Below are 15,803 nucleotides of genomic sequence, written 5' to 3'. Positions count from 1 at the left end.
CGGGAGGGCAGCTTTTGCAACTGGGCGTCTGTGACTTGGGGGGGGGGGGGGGGGCAGCTTTTGCAACTGGGCCTCTGTGACTGTTGGGGGGGCAGGTTTTGCAGCTGGGCCTCTGTGACTTGGGGGCGGGGGGCAGGTTTTGCAACTGGGCCTCTGTGACTGTTGGGGGGCAGCTTTTGCACCTGGGCCCCTGTGACTGGGGGGGGCAGCTTTTGAACCTGGGCCTTCTGTGCCTAGGCCTCTGGGACGGGGGGCAGCTTTTGAACTTGGGCCTTCTGTGCCTAGGCCTCTGTGACTGGGGGGTTAGCTTTTGCAACTGGGCCTCTGTGACTTGGGGAGGGTGCAGCTTTTGCACCTGGGCCTCTGACTTGGGGAGGGTGCAGCTTTTCCGCCTGTGCCTCTGTGACTTGGGGAGGGTGCAGCTTTTGCATCTGGGCCTCTGTGACTGGGGGGGGGTTCAGCTTTTGCACCTGGACCTCTGAGACTGGGGGGGGAGGTGCAGCTTTTGCACCTGGGCTTCTGTGACTGGGGGGGCAGCTTTTGCACCTGGGCCTCTGTGGCTGGGGTGGGGGGCAGCTTTTGCACCTGGGCCTCTGTGACTGGGGGTTCAGCTTTTGCACCTGGGCCTCTGTGACTGGGGGGGGGGCAGCTTTTGCACCTGGGCCTCTGTGACTGGGGGGGGCAGCTTTTGCAACTGGGCCTTCTGTGCCTAGGCCTCTGTGACAGGGGGCAGCTTTTGCACCTGGGCCCCTGTGACTGGGGGGAGGGGCAGCTTTTGAACCTGGGCCTTCTGTGCCTAGGCCTCTGTGACGGGTGGGGGGGCAGCTTTTGCACCTGGGCCTCTGTGACTGGGGTGGGGGGCAGCTTTTGGCGTCCGTGCCTGGGGGGTAGCTTTTGCAACTGGGCCTCTGTAACTGGGGGGGGGCAGCTTTTGCACCCGGCCCTGTGTGACTGGGGGGTAGCTTTTGGCCTCTGTGACTGGGGTGGGGGCAGCTTGTGCAGCTGGGCCTCTGTGGCTGGGGTGGTGGGGGCAGCTTTTGCACCTGGTCCTCTGTGGCTGGGGTGGGGGGGCAGCTTTTTGGTTGTCCGTGCCTGGGGGGTAGCTTTTGCAACTGGGCCTCTGTGACACGAGGGGGGGGGGTAGCCTTTGCAACTGGGCCTCTGTGACACGGGGGGGGGGTAGCTTTTGCAACTGGGCCTCTGTAACTGGGGGGGGGGCAGCTTTTGCACCCGGCCCTGTGTGACTGGGGGGTAGCTTTTGGCCTCTGTGACTGGGGTGGGGGCAGCTTGTGCAGCTGGGCCTCTGTGGCTGGGGTGGTGGGGGCAGCTTTTGCACCTGGTCCTCTGTGGCTGGGGTGGGGGGGCAGCTTTTTGGTTGTCCGTGCCTGGGGGGTAGCTTTTGCAACTGGGCCTCTGTGACACGAGGGGGGGGGGGTAGCCTTTGCAACTGGGCCTCTGTGACACGGGGGGGGGGTAGCTTTTGCAACTGGGCCTCTGTGACTGGGGGGGTTAGCTTTTGCAACTGGGCCTCTGTGACTGGGGGGGTTAGCTTTTGCAACTGGGCCTCTGTGACTGGGGGGGGCAGCTTTTGCAACTGGGTCTCTGACTGGGGGGGGTTCAGCTTTTGCACCTGGCTCTGTGTGACTGGGGGCAGCTTTTGGTGTCCGTGCCAGGGGGGTAGCTTTTGGCCTCTGTGACTGGGGGGGCAGCTTTTGCCCCTGGGCCTCTGTGACTGGGGGGGGCAGCGTTTGCACCTGGGCCTCTGTGACTGGGTGGGGCAGCATTTGCAACTGGGCCTCTGTGACTGGGGGGCAGCTTTTGCAACTGGGCCTCTGTGACTTGGGGGCGGGAGGGCAGCTTTTGCAACTGGGCGTCTGTGACTTGGGGGGGGGGGGGCAGCTTTTGCAACTGGGCCTCTGTGACTGTTGGGGGGGCAGGTTTTGCAGCTGGGCCTCTGTGACTTGGGGGCGGGGGGCAGGTTTTGCAACTGGGCCTCTGTGACTGTTGGGGGGCAGCTTTTGCACCTGGGCCCCTGTGACTGGGGGGGGGCAGCTTTTGAACCTGGGCCTTCTGTGCCTAGGCCTCTGTGACGGGGGGCAGCTTTTGAACTTGGGCCTTCTGTGCCTAGGCCTCTGTGACTGGGGGGTTAGCTTTTGCAACTGGGCCTCTGTGACTTGGGGAGGGTGCAGCTTTTGCACCTGGGCCTCTGACTTGGGGAGGGTGCAGCTTTTCCGCCTGTGCCTCTGTGACTTGGGGAGGGTGCAGCTTTTGCATCTGGGCCTCTGTGACTGGGGGGGGTTCAGCTTTTGCACCTGGACCTCTGTGACTGGGGGGGGGAGGTGCAGCTTTTGCACCTGGACCTCTGTGACTGGGGGGGGGGTGCAGCTTTTGCACCTGGGCCTCTGTGACTGGGGGTGGGTGCAGCTTTTGCACCTGGGCCTCTGTGACTGGGGGGGGGGTCATCTTTTGAACCTGGGCCTTCTGTGCCTAGGCCTCTGTGATGGGGGGGGCAGCTTTTGCACCTGGGCCCCTGTGACTGGGGGGTGCAGCTTTTGCACCTGGGCCCCTGTGACTGGGGGAGGGTGCAGCTTTTGCACCTGGGCCTCTGTGACTTGGGGGGAGGGTGCAGCTTTTGAACCTGGGCCTTCTGTGCCTAGGCCTCTGTGATGGGGGGGGGGGCAGCTTTTGCACCTGGGCCCCTGTGACTGGGGGGGGCAGCTTTTGCACCTGGGCCCCTGTGACTGGGGGGGGGTGCAGCTTTTGCACCTGTGCCCCTGTGACTGGGGGGGGAGTGCAGCTTTTGCACTTGGGCCTCTGTGACTGGGGTGGGGGGGTTCAGCTTTTGCACCTGGGCCTCTGTGACTGGGGGGGGTGGTTTCAGCTTTTGTACCTGGTGTTGAGGGGGGGCAGCTTTTGGCTTCCGTGCCTGGGGGGTAGCTTTTGGCCTCTGACTGGGGGGCAGCTTTTGCACCTTGGCCTCTGTGATTTGGGGGCGGGGGGCGGCTTTTGCAACTGGGCCTCTGTGACCTGGGGGTGGGGGGGGGCAGCTTTTGCAACTGGGCCTCTGTGACTTGGGGAGGTGCAGCTTTTGCAACTGGGCCGCTGGGGGTGGGGGTTCAGCTTTTGCACCTGGGCCTCTGTGACTTGGGGGGGGGGGGGGGGTCTAGCTTTTGCACCTGGGCTTCTGTGCCTAGGCCTCTGTGACGGGGGGGCAGCTTTTGCACCTCGGCCTCTGTGACTTGGGGGGGGGGGGGTCTAGCTTTTGCAACTGTGCCTCTGTGGCTGGGGTGGGGGGGCAGCTTTTGCAACTGGGTCTCTGTGACGGGGGGCAGCTTTTGCAACTGGGTCTCTGTGACTGGCAGGGCAGCTTTTGCAACTGGGCCCCTGTGACTGGGGGGGGGGCAGCTTTTGCACCTGTGCCTCTGTGGCTGGGGTGGGGGGCAGCTTTTGCAACTGGGTCTCTGTGACTGGGGGGGCAGATTTTGCAACTGGGTCTCTGTGACTGGCGGGGCAGCTTTTGCAACTGGGCCCCTGTGACTGGGGGGGGGTCTAGCTTTTGCAGCTGGGCCTCTGTGACTTGGGCGGCGGGGGGGGGGGTCTAGCTTTTGCACCTGGGCCTCTGTGATTTGGGGGCGGGGGCAGCTTTTGCAACTGGGCCTCTGTGACTTGGGGGTGGGGGGGCAGCTTTTGCAACTGGGCCTCTGTGACTTGGGGAGGTGCAGCTTTTGCAACTGGGCCGCTGTGACTGGGGGTGGGGGTTCAGCTTTTGCACCTGGGCCTCTGTGACTTGGGAGGGGGGGGGTCTAGCTTTTGCAACTGTGCCTCTGTGGCTGGGGTGGGGGGGCAGCTTTTGCAACTGGGTCTCTGTGACTGGGGGGGCAGCTTTTGCAACTGGGTCTCTGTGACTGGCAGGGCAGCTTTTGCAACTGGGCCCCTGTGACTGGGGGGGGGGCAGCTTTTGCACCTGTGCCTCTGTGGCTGGGGTGGGGGGCAGCTTTTGCAACTGGGTCTCTGTGACTGGGGGGGCAGATTTTGCACCTGGGTCTCTGTGACTGGCGGGGCAGCTTTTGCAACTGGGTCTCTGTGACTGGGGGGGCAGATTTTGCACCTGGGTCTCTGTGACTGGCGGGGCAGCTTTTGCAACTGGGCCCCTGTGACTGGGGGGGCGTCTAGCTTTTGCAGCTGGGCCTCTGTGGCTGGGGTGGGGGGCAGCTTTTGCACATGTGCCTCTGTGGCTGGGGTGGGGGGCAGCTTTTGCAACTGGGCCTCTGTGACTTGGGGGGGGGGGGGGGCAGATTTTGCAACTGGGCCTCTGTGACTTGGGGGGCAGGTTTTGTAACTGGGCCTCTGTGACTGGGGGGTGGGGGTTCAGCTTTTGCACCTGGGCCTATGTGACTGGGGGGTGGGGGTTCAGCTTTTGCACCTGGGCCTCTGTGACTGGGGGGGGGGGCAGCTTTTGCACCTGGGCCTTCTGTGCCTAGGCCTCTGTGACGGGCGGCAGCTTTTGCACCTGGGCCCCTGTGACTGGGGGGAGGGGCAGCTTTTGAACCAGGTCCTTCTGTGCCTAGGCCTCTGTGACGGGTGGGGGTCAGCTTTTGCAGCAGGGCCTCTGTGGCTGGGGTGGGGGGCAGCTTTTGCACCTGGGCCTCTGTGACTGGGGGAAGCTTTTGCACCTGGGCCTCTGTGACTGAGGGGGGTTCAGCTTTTGCAACTGGGCCTCTGTGACTGGGGGGGGCAGCTTTTGCAACTGGGCCTTCTGTGCCTAGGCCTCTGTGACGGGAGGCAGCTTTTGCACCTGGGCCCCTGTGACTGGGGAGAGCGGCAGCTTTTGAATCGGGTCCTTCTGTGCCTAGGCCTCTGTGACGGGTGGGGGTCAGCTTTTGCAGGTGGGCCTCTGTGACTTGGGGGCGGGGGGAGGGGTCTAGCTTTTGCAACTGGGCCTCTGTGGCTGGGGTGGGGGGCAGCTTTTGCACCTGGGCCTCTGTGACTGGTGGGGGGCAGCTTTTCCACCTGGGCCTCTGTGACTGGGGGAAGCTTTTGCACCTGGGCCTCTGTGACGAGGGGGCAGCTTTTGCAACTGGGTCTCTGTGACTGGGGGGGGCAACTTTTGCAACTGGGTCTCTGTGCCTAGGCCTCTGTGATGGGGTGGGCAGCTTTTGCAGCTGGGCCTCTGTGACTTGGGGGATGAGGGGGGGGGGCTCTTTTGCACCTGGGCCTCTGTGGCTGGGGTGGGGGGGCAGCTTTTGCAACTTAGCCTCTATGGCTGGGGGGGGGTTCAACTTTTGAACCTGGGCCTTCTGTGCCTAGGCCTCTGTGACTGGGGGGGCAGCTTTTGCAACTTGGCCTTTGTGACTTGGGGGGGCAGCTTTTTCAACTTGGCCACTGTGACTTGGGGGGGCAGCTTTTGCAACTTTGCCTCTGTGACTTGGGGGGGGGGGGGGCAGCTTTTGCAACTGGGCCTCCGTTACTGGGGGGGGGAGCTTGTGCACCTGGGCCTCTGTGACTTGGGGTTTGGGTGGCAGCTTTTGCACCTGGGCCTCTGTGACTTGGGGGTTGGGGGCAGCTTTTGCACCTGGGCCTCTGTGACTTGGGGTTTGGGTGGCAGCTTTTGCACCTGGGCCTCTGTGACTTGGGGGTTGGGGGGCAGCTTTTGCACCTGGGCCTCTGTGACTGGGGGTGCAGCTTTTGCAACTGTGCCTCTATGCCTGGGGGGCAGCTTTTGGCGTCTGTGCCTGGGGGGTAGCTTTTGCACCTGGGCCTGTGACTGGCGGGGCAGCTTTTGCAACTGTGCCTCTGTGCCTGGGGGCAGCTTTTGGAACTGGGTCTCTGTGACTGGGGGGCAGCTTTTGCAACTGGGTCTCTGTGACTGGGGGGCAGCTTTTGCAACTGGGTCTCTGTGACTGGGGGGGGAAGCTTTTGCACCTGGGCCCCTGTGACTGGGGGGAGGGGCAGCTTTTGAACCTGGGCCTTCTGTGCCTAGGCCTCAGGCCTCTGACGGGGGGGGCAGCTTTTGCACCTGGGCTTCTGTGGCTGGGGGGGCAGCTTTTGCACGTGGGCCTCTGTGGCTGAGGGGGGGGTTCAACTTTTCAACCTGGGCCTTCTGTGCCTAGGCCTCTGTGACTGGGGGGGGCAGCTTTTGCAACTTGGCCTCTGTGACTTGGGGGAGGGGGGCAGCTTTTGCAACTTGGCCTCTGTGACCTGGGGGGGCAGCTTTTGCACCTGGGCCTCTGTGACTTGTGTTTGGGGGGCAGCTTTTGCACCTGGGTCTCTGTGACTTGGGGGTTGGGGGGGCAGCGTTTGCACCTGGGCCTCTGCGACTGGGGGGGCAGCTTTTGCAACTGTGCCTCTGTGCCTGGGGGGCGGCTTTTGGCGTCTGTGCCTGGGGGGTAGCTTTTGGCCTCTGTGACGGGGGGCAGCTTTTGCACCTGGGCCTCTGTGCCTGGGAGGCAGCTTTTGGAACTGGGTCTCTGTGACTGGGGGGGCAGCTTTTGCAACTGGGTCTCTGTGACTGGGGGGGCAGCTTTTGCAACTGGGTCTCTGTGACTGGGGGGGCAGCTTTTGCAACTGGGTCTCTGTGACTGGGGGGAGGGGCAGCTTATGAACCTAGGCCTCTGACGGGGGGGGGGGCAGCTTTTGCAGCTGGGCCTCTGTGGCTGGCGGGGCAGCTTTTGCAACTGGGCCCCTGTGACTGGGGGGGGTCTAGCTTTTGCAGCTGGGCCTCTGTGACTTGGGCGGCGGGGGGGGGTCTAGCTTTTGCACCTGGGCCTCTGTGATTTGGGGGCGGGGGGCAGCTTTTGCAACTGGGCCTCTGTGACTTGGGGGTGGGGGGGCAGCTTTTGCAACTGGGCCTCTGTGACTTGGGGGGGGGGGGGGGAGCTTTTGCAACTGGGCCTCTGTGACTTGGGGAGGTGCAGCTTTTGCAACTGGGCCGCTGTGACTGGGGGTGGGGGTTCAGCTTTTGCACCTGGGCCTCTGTGACTTGGGGGGGGGGGGGGGGTCTAGCTTTTGCACCTGGGCTTCTGTGCCTAGGCCTCTGTGACGGGGGGGCAGCTTTTGCACCTCGGCCTCTGTGACTTGGGGGGGGGGGGGGGGGTCTAGCTTTTGCAACTGTGCCTCTGTGGCTGGGGTGGGGGGGCAGCTTTTGCAACTGGGTCTCTGTGACTGGCAGGGCAGCTTTTGCAACTGGGCCCCTGTGACTGGGGGGGCAGCTTTTGCACCTGTGCCTCTGTGGCTGGGGTGGGGGGGCAGCTTTTGCAACTGGGTCTCTGTGACTGGGGGGGCAGATTTTGCAACTGGGTCTCTGTGACTGGCGGGGCAGCTTTTGCAACTGGGCCCCTGTGACTGGGGGGTTCTAGCTTTTGCAGCTGGGCCTCTGTGGCTGGGGTGGGGGGGCAGCTTTTGCACATGTGCCTCTGTGGCTGGGGTGGGGGGCAGCTTTTGCAACTGGGCCTCTGTGACTTGGGGGGGGGGGGGGGCAGATTTTGCAACTGGGCCTCTGTGACTTGGGGGGGCAGGTTTTGTAACTGGGCCTCTGTGACTGGGGGGGTGGGGGTTCAGCTTTTGCACCTGGGCCTATGTGACTGGGGGGTGGGGGTTCAGCTTTTGCACCTGGGCCTCTGTGACTGGGGTGTGGGGGTTCAGCTTTTGCACCTGGGCCTCTGTGACTGGGGGGGGCAGCTTTTGCACCTGGGCCTTCTGTGCCTAGGCCTCTGTGACGGGCGGCAGCTTTTGCACCTGGGCCCCTGTGACTGGGGGGAGGGGCAGCTTTTGAACCAGGTCCTTCTGTGCCTAGGCCTCTGTGACGGGTGGGGGTCAGCTTTTGCAGCTGGGCCTCTGTGGCTGGGGTGGGGGGCAGCTTTTGCACCTGGGCCTCTGTGACTGGTGGGGGGCAGCTTTTGCACCTGGGCCTTTGTGACTGGGGGAAGCTTTTGCACCTGGGCCTCTGTGACTGAGGGGGGTTCAGCTTTTGCAACTGGGCCTTCTGTGCCTAGGCCTCTGTGACAGGGGGCAGCTTTTGCACCTGGGCCCCTGTGACTGGGGAGAGCGGCAGCTTTTGAATCAGGTCCTTCTGTGCCTAGGCCTCTGTGACGGGTGGGGGTCAGCTTTTGCAGCTGGGCCTCTGTGACTTGGGGGCGGGGGGAGGGGTCTAGCTTTTGCAACTGGGCCTCTGTGGCTGGGGTGGGGGGCAGCTTTTGCACCTGGGCCTCTGTGACTGGTGGGGGGCAGCTTTTGCACCTGGGCCTCTGTGACTGGGGGAGGCTTTTGCACCTGGGCCTCTGTGACGAGGGGGCAGCTTTTGCAACTGGGTCTCTGTGACTGGGGGGGCAGCTTTTGCAACTGGGTCTCTGTGCCTAGGCCTCTGTGACGGGGTGGGCAGCTTTTGCAGCTAGGCCTCTGTGACTTGGGGGATGAGGGGGGGGCTCTTTTGCACCTGGGCCTCTGTGGCTGGGGTGGGGGGGCAGCTTTTGCACCTGGGCCTCTGTGCCTAGGCCTCTGTGACGGGGTGGGCAGCTTTTGCAGCTGGGCCTCTGTGACTTGGGGGGTGAGGGGGGGGGGCTCTTTTACACCTGGGCCTCTGTGGCTGGGGTGGGGGGCAGCTTTTGCAACTTAGCCTCTGTGGCTGGGGGGAGTTCAACTTTTGAACCTGGGCCTTCTGTGCCTAGGCCTCTGTGACTGGGGGGGCAGCTTTTGCAACTTGGCCTTTGTGACTTGGGGGGGCAGATTTTGCAACTTGGCCACTGTGACTTGGGGGGCAGATTTTGCAACTTGGCCACTGTGACTTGGGGGGCAGCTTTTGCAACTTGGCCTCTGTGACTTGGGGGGGGCAGCTTTTGCAACTGGGCCTCCGTTACTGGGGGGGGAGCTTTTGCACCTGGGCCTCTGACTGGTGGGCAGCTTTTGCACCTGGGCCTCTGTGACTTGGGGGTTGGGGGGCAGCTTTTGCACCTGGGCCTCTGTGACTTGGGGTTTGGGTGGCAGCTTTTGCACCTGGGCCTCTGTGACTTGGGGGTTGGGGGGCAGCTTTTGCACCTGGGCCTCTGTGACTGGGGGGGGGGGCAGCTTTTGCACCTGGGCCTCTGTGACTGGGGGTGCAGCTTTTGCAACTGTGCCTCTATGCCTGGGGGCAGCTTTTGGCGTCTGTGTCTGGGGGGTAGCTTTTGCACCTGGGCCTCTGTGACTTGGGGGTTGGGGGGGGGGGCAGCTGTGACTGGCGGGGCAGCTTTTGCAACTGGGTCTCTGTGACTGGGGGGGGGCAGCTTTTGCACGTGGGCCTCTGTGGCTGAGGGGGGGGTTCAACTTTTGAACCTGGGCCTTCTGTGCCTAGGCCTCTGTGACTGGGGGGGGGGGCAGCTTTTGCAACTTGGCCTCTGTGACCTGGGGGGCAGCTTTTGCACCTGGGCCTCTGTGACTGGGGGTGCAGCTTTTGCAACTGTGCCTCTATGCCTGGGGGGCAGCTTTTGGCGTCTGTGTCTGGGGGGTAGCTTTTGCACCTGGGCCTCTGTGACTTGGGGGTTGGGGGGGGCAGCTTTTGCACCTGGGCCTGTGACTGGCGGGGCAGCTTTTGCACCTGGGCTTCTGTGGCTGGGGGGGCAGCTTTTGCACGTGGGCCTCTGTGGCTGAGGGGGGGGTTCAACTTTTGAACCTGGGCCTTCTGTGCCTAGGCCTCTGTGACTGGGGGGGGGCAGCTTTTGCAACTTGGCCTCTGTGACTTGGGGGAGGGGGGGCAGCTTTTGCAACTTGGCCTCTGTGACCTGGGGGGCAGCTTTTGCACCTGGGCCTCTGTGACTTTTGGTTTGGGGGGCAGCTTTTGCACCTGGGCCTCTGTGACTTTTGGTTTGGGGGGCAGCTTTTGCACCTGGGCCTCTGTGACTTGGGGGTTGGGGGGGCAGCGTTTGCACCTGGGCCTCTGTGACTGGGGGGCAGCGTTTGCACCTGGGCCTCTGTGACTGGGGGGGCAGCTTTTGCACCTGGGCCTCTGTGACTAGGGGGGCAGCTTTTGCAACTGTGCCTCTGTGCCTGGGGGGTGGCTTTTGGCGTCTGTGCCTGGGGGGTAGCTTTTGGCCTCTGTGACGGGGGGCAGCTTTTGCACCTGGGCCTCTGTGACTTGGAGGTTGGGGGGGCAGCTTTTGCATCTGTGCCTCTGTGCCTGGGGGGTAGCTTTTGGAACTGGGTCTCTGTGACTGGGGGGGGCAGCTTTTGCAACTGGGTCTCTGTGACTGGGGGGCAGCTTTTGCAACTGGGTCCCTGTGACTGGGGGGGCAGCTTTTGCACCTGGGCCCCTGTGACTGGGGGGGGCAGCTTTTGCAACTGGGTCTCTGTGACTGGGGGGCAGCTTTTGCAACTGGGTCTCTGTGACTGGGGGGGCAGCTTTTGCACCTGGGCCCCTGTGACTGGGGGGAGGGGCAGCTTATGAACCTGGGCCTTCTGTGCCTAGGCCTCTGACGGGGGGGGGCAGCTTTTGCAGCTGGGCCTCTGTGGCTGGGGGGCAGCTTTTGGCGTCCGTGCCTGGGGGGTAGCTTTTGGCCTCTGTGACTTGGGGGGGGGGGGGGCAGCTTTTGCAACATAGCCTCTGTGACTGGGTGGGGCGGTTTTTGCACCTGTGCCTCTGTGACTGGAGGGGGCAGCTTTTACACCTGGGCCTCTGTGACTGGGGGGGGGCGCTTTTACACCTGGGCCTCTGTGGCTGGGTGGGGGTTCAGCTTTTGTGCCTAGGCCTCTGTGACGGGGGGCAGCTTTTGCACCTGGGCCCCTGTGACTGGGGGGGGGCAGCTTTTGAACCTGAGCCTTCTGTGCCTAGGCCTCTGAGACTGGGGGGGACAGCTTTTGCAACTTGGCCTCTGTGACTGGGGGAGGGTGCAGCTTTTGCACCTGGGCCTCTGTGACTGGGGGTGGGAGGGTGCAGCTTTTGCACCTGGGCCCCCGTGACTGGGGGTGGGGGGTGCAGCTTTTGCACTTTGGCCTCTGTGACTTGGGGGCCAGCTTTTGCAACTGGGCCTCTGTGACTTGGGGGGCAGCTTTTGCAACTGGGCCTATGTGGGGGTGGGGGGGGGGATTTCAGCTTTTGCAACCGGGCCTATGTGGGGGTGGGGGGGATTTCAGCTTTTGCAACTGGGCCTCTGTGACGGGGGGCATCTTTTGCACCTGTGCCTCTGTGCCTGGGGGGTAGCTTTTGGCCTCTGTGACTGGGGGGGGGGTGCCGCTTTTGCACCTGGGCCTCTGTGGCTGGGGTGGGGGGGCAGCTTTTGCACCTGGGCCTCTGTTGCTGGGCTTTTGCACCTGGAGCTTCTGCGCCTAGGCTTCTATGACTGGTGGGGGGGCAGCTTTTGCAACTGGGTCTCTGTGAGGGGGTGGGGTGGCAGCTTTTGCACCTGGGCCTCTCCGACTGGGGGCCAGATTTGCACCTGGGCCTCTTTGACTGGGCGACAGCTTTAGCGACTATAGCTTTTGCGCCTGGGCCTCTGACTGCAAGCATTTTTTTCACATGGGCCTCTGTGACTGGGGTGGGGAGGGAGCTGTTGCACCTGGGCTTCTGTGACTGGGGGGGGGTGCAGCTTTTGCACCTGGGCCTCTGACTTGCGGGGGGGCAGCATTTGCACCTGGGCCTCTGTGACTTGGGGTTTGGGGGGCAGCTTTTACACCTGGGCCTCTGTGACTTGGGGGTTGGGGGGCAGTTTTTGCACCTGGGCCTCTGTGACTGGGGGGCAGCTTTTGCACCTGGGCCTCTGTGACTGGGGGGCAGCTTTTGCACCTGGGCCTCTGTGACTGGGGGGCAGCTTTTGCACCTGGGCCTCTGTGACTGGGGGGCAGCTTTTGCAACTGTGCCTCTGTGCCTGGGGGGCAGCTTTTGGCGTCTGTGCCTGGGGGGTTTCTTTTGGCCTCTGTGACGGGGAGCAGCTTTTGCACCTGGGCCTCTGTGACTTGGGGGTTGGGGGGGGCAGCTTTTGCACCTGGGCCTCTGTGACTGGGGGGGGCAGCTTTTGCACCTGGGCCTCTGTGACTGGGGGGGCAGCTTTTGCACCTGGGCCTCTGTGACTGGGGGGGCAGCTTTTGCAACTGGGCCCCTGTGACTGGGGGGAGGGGCAGCTTTTGCAACTTGGCCTCTGTGACTGGGGGAGGGTGCAGCTTTTGCACCTGGGCCTCTGTGACTGGGGGTGGGAGGGTGCAGCTTTTGCACCTGGGCCCCTGTGACTGGGGGTGGGGGTGCAGCTTTTGCACTTTGGCCTCTGTGACTTGGGGGGCAGCTTTTGCAACTGGGCCTATGTGGGGGTGGGGGGGATTTCAGCTTTTGCAACTGGGCCTATGTGGGGGTGGGGGGGATTTCAGCTTTTGCACCTGGGCCTCTGTGACGGGGGGCAGCTTTTGCACCTGGGCCTCTGTTACTGGGGGGGGGCAGCTTTTGCACCTGGGCCTTGGTGACTGGGGGGCAGCTTTTGCAACGGTGCCTCTGTGCCTGGGGGGGCAGCTTTTGGCGTCTGTGCCTGGGGGGTAGCTTTTGGCCTCTGTGACTGGGGGGGGTGCAGCTTTTGCACCTGGGCCTCTGTGGCTGGGGTGGGGGGGCAGCTTTTGCACCTGGGCTTCTGTGGCTGGGGTGGGGGGGCAGCTTTTGCACCTGAGCCTCTGTGGCTGGACTTTTGCACCTGGAGCTTCAGCGCCTAGGCTTCTGACTGGTGGGGGGGCAGCTTTTGCAACTGGGTCTCTGTGACGAGGGGTGGGGGGGCAGCTTTTGCACCTGGGCCTCTCCGACTGGGGGCCAGATTTGCGCCTGGGCCTCTTTGACTGGGCGACAGCTTTAGCGACTGGAGCTTTTGCGCCTGGGCCTCTGACTGCAAGCATTTTTTTCACATGGGCCTCTGTGACTGGGGTGGGGGGGGGAGCTGTTGCACCTGGGCTTCTGTGACTGGGGGGGGTGCAGCTTTTGCACCTGGGCCTCTGGGGGGGCAGCCTTTTGCTCCTGGGCCTTTGTGACTGGCAGGGCGGGCGTCAACTTTTTGCTCCTGGGCGTCTGTGACTGGGGGGGGGCGTCAGCTTTTTGCTCCTGGGCCTCTGTGACTGGGGGGGCGTCAGCTTTTTGCTCCTGGGCCTCTATGACTAGGGGGGGGCGTCAGCTTTTTGCTCCTGGGCCTCTATGACTAGGGGGACAGCTTTTGCGCCTGGGCCTCTGTGACACGGGGGGCAGCTTTTGCTCCTAGGCCTCTGGTGGGGGGCAGCCTCCGTATCTGGGCCAGCGGCAGGGCTGAGTAGGCTCATTGTGTCTGGGCTGAGCTTTGGGCAGCAGCTGGGCCGCTGTAACTGGGGACATTATCGTTGATGTCATGGGCCTCTGCATCCGAGTTCAGCGAATTTGTTACATTGACGGAAGGCGGGCACTCTGTGATTCTGATAGATGTGGCATCTGCTTTTGGAATTTGGCAATGGCTGTGTACCAGTCCAGAGCAGCATTATAGCAGCAGCTTGAAGAGTTTCATTAGCAATGGCAATCACTTGCAGCAGCTCTAGGTCTGGGACGGCAGACCAGGTAAAGTTCCTTCTGGAACTGGGGCTTCATTTTGTATGTGTTTTTTAAAAGTCTTTTTTATTTTTTAATCCTGTTTATTGTTTTTGTGAATCAGTTGCTTTAGGAATGGCGTTTTGATGCTCTAGGGATCAGTTGGTGTATCGCTAGGCTTTGTTATTTATGGTCTTTCTATCCAATTCGGCCAGAATTGCTTAGTCACAAGACTTCTCTGCGAAAGAATCTTGTTCTTAATTGCAATCTTCTTTTTTCATTTTTGAACTCTAAATGTGTCCCGATTCCTTTTCACGTAAATCTACGTTTTACTGTTTCTGATCGATATGCATTGCAGTTATGTCAAGAAATCCTAGGCTGACTTCATTGTGAGAGAATTTGATACCCTAGTTGCAGCACTGCTACTTGTTTAAATCACTGCCTGGGGTTGATAACTGCTACCTCTGTGTCCTTTTTGATAGGAAATTAGCCGATCTGAGCGTGGACGAGTTTTTCACCTCAGGGTTTGACTGTGACGCTGACGTTGAGTCGGATGAGGATGAAGGCCCTGCTGTTTTGGAAACACAGAGCATGAAGAAGAAAAATGGCCTATCTCGCAAGAAAAAGAAATCCCCGGCTACAAAAATGGAAGAGAAGTAAGTCCCTCGGTTCTTAAGGTTACCTTTTTTTAAAACTATTTGTTTGCACACCAGTCGGCCACACTTATTGGGAGGTAGGGGGAATATGTTGGGCTTAGGGGAACGGAGCAGCTACAAGTACTGAATACTGCAAAACTGCAACAAGAGGATTGGAAGAGCAGATCTGGCATCGAGTCAGGAGTGGAATTTTTTTTTTTTTTTTTTTTTTTTTAATTAGATGGCCCTTGCAGTACAATTATGGTAAATGTTTGAGATGGCTTGGTCAAGTTTGACTCGGTACATGCCTTTTTTGTGCTGAAGCAATCAATCCCAGGTTTAGGATTGGTGAGAGTTTGTTGCCTGCCTGCTGTTTAAGTGAAGGATTCAATGCCACGCATTGATTGCCACCTCAATGGTAATGCTATATAAAGGGAAGAACCACAGTGTCTATCCATACTACGGTTGGCAGGGATGTGGCTAGTCTTAGGTTTCTGACCACCAGTGAGAAGAGTTGATGTGGGAAATGTAGTTGATTATTTAAAAGTAGGGTTCCAGATTGTAGACCGAGAAAGAGAGGCTGTCATTTACTTTCTCTCACACCTAGAGTTGAAATGGCTTTTAGTGGTGGTCATTGAATTAAAATAAATTGCTTCATCATGCAACACACTTCCTAGTGGGGACAGAGATTCCAGGCCGCCGAACTAAATTACATAAGATCACAACATAGATTAAGCACGTTTCTCAGGTCGGATGAAATGGCACTCGCATATAGACCCTTTTGGCATTCTTGAAGAAACGTTGGTATCTTCCAGACTCTCATTGAGTAGGCAGATGTTCCACTTTGAAATGCTTGGTTTACAGTGAATGCTTGAATGCTAGTTATAGGAGTTTGGCTGGCTCCTAGAAAGGAAGTACATGGTGTTTGCAATTAGTCTTCTCTTTTGTGTAAATAGGACCTAACCCTGCTGTCTTGTAGTTCTCCTAGCCTAATGGACTTGGTGTGGATGGCAGCTTTAATGTGCTTTTTCATGTCCGACCCAAACAATATGGGCTAGTCTATGCGAACACCTAACAAATTAGCACCTGTGTTGTTAAATTTGTTTTTTAAATTACGAGTATCTTAATCCAATACAGTAATGTCAGGGGTGATTTTATTTGCTTTCAAATAAATAAAGAACATTTTATTGCTTTAACTTAGTACTCACCATCCTTGAAATTGGCTTCGTTCCTTTGCTATCCACTACATTGTATACTTCAGCAGGGGTTAACATTTCAAGTTGCAAACGACTAATCAGGCACACACAAAATGACTCGCCACACCATTTCTTCCTCGCCAAGAGTCAAATATCACTAGCCAATGGTTAGTGATAAGTGCACGTTTTGAGCCCTGCCTTCAGTGTTGTTGAATGATTCATGAACAAGGTTACAATTAACATATGGGAGAGCATGGAGTGATTTACTGAAATGGAGCCGCATTCCTTTCATGCCTTCATTCTGCAACTTCAGCTGTGCATATTAAACCTTGAATGCCCAATGGACATGTCTGTATAAGTATTTGTAGGGGATTGGGTCCTCCGACGTATTCCATATCTGACAGTAATCACAACACCTGTGCTGCTTCGGAAAATCTTTCTGTGCCCTGCGTCCATGACGTCGATACGCCGTCCTCGAGGACCTCC

General features: G+C 59.9%; 1 protein-coding gene across 4 annotated transcripts in view; it reads left to right on the top strand.

Annotated features, from left to right (window-relative positions):
* The window catches only part of NOC2L (NOC2 like nucleolar associated transcriptional repressor), a 516,885-nt gene that overhangs the window by 25,450 nt on the left and 475,632 nt on the right, over positions 1-15,803 (top strand). For all 4 annotated transcript variants that reach the window (XM_069610057.1, XM_069610058.1, XM_069610060.1 and 1 more), the window contains exon 2: positions 13,969-14,142. In XM_069610057.1, coding sequence (XP_069466158.1) covers positions 13,969-14,142 — 174 coding nt within the window. The remainder of the gene's footprint in view (positions 1-13,968; positions 14,143-15,803) is intronic.

Source organism: Ambystoma mexicanum, chromosome 8 (assembly GCF_040938575.1).
Source record: "Ambystoma mexicanum isolate Mex_15411 chromosome 8, UKY_AmexF1_1, whole genome shotgun sequence".
Classification (NCBI taxonomy): Eukaryota; Metazoa; Chordata; class Amphibia; order Caudata; family Ambystomatidae; genus Ambystoma; species Ambystoma mexicanum.
The sequence above is the reverse complement of the archived record's forward strand: the minus strand, read 5'-3'. Positions and strand labels throughout refer to the sequence as shown.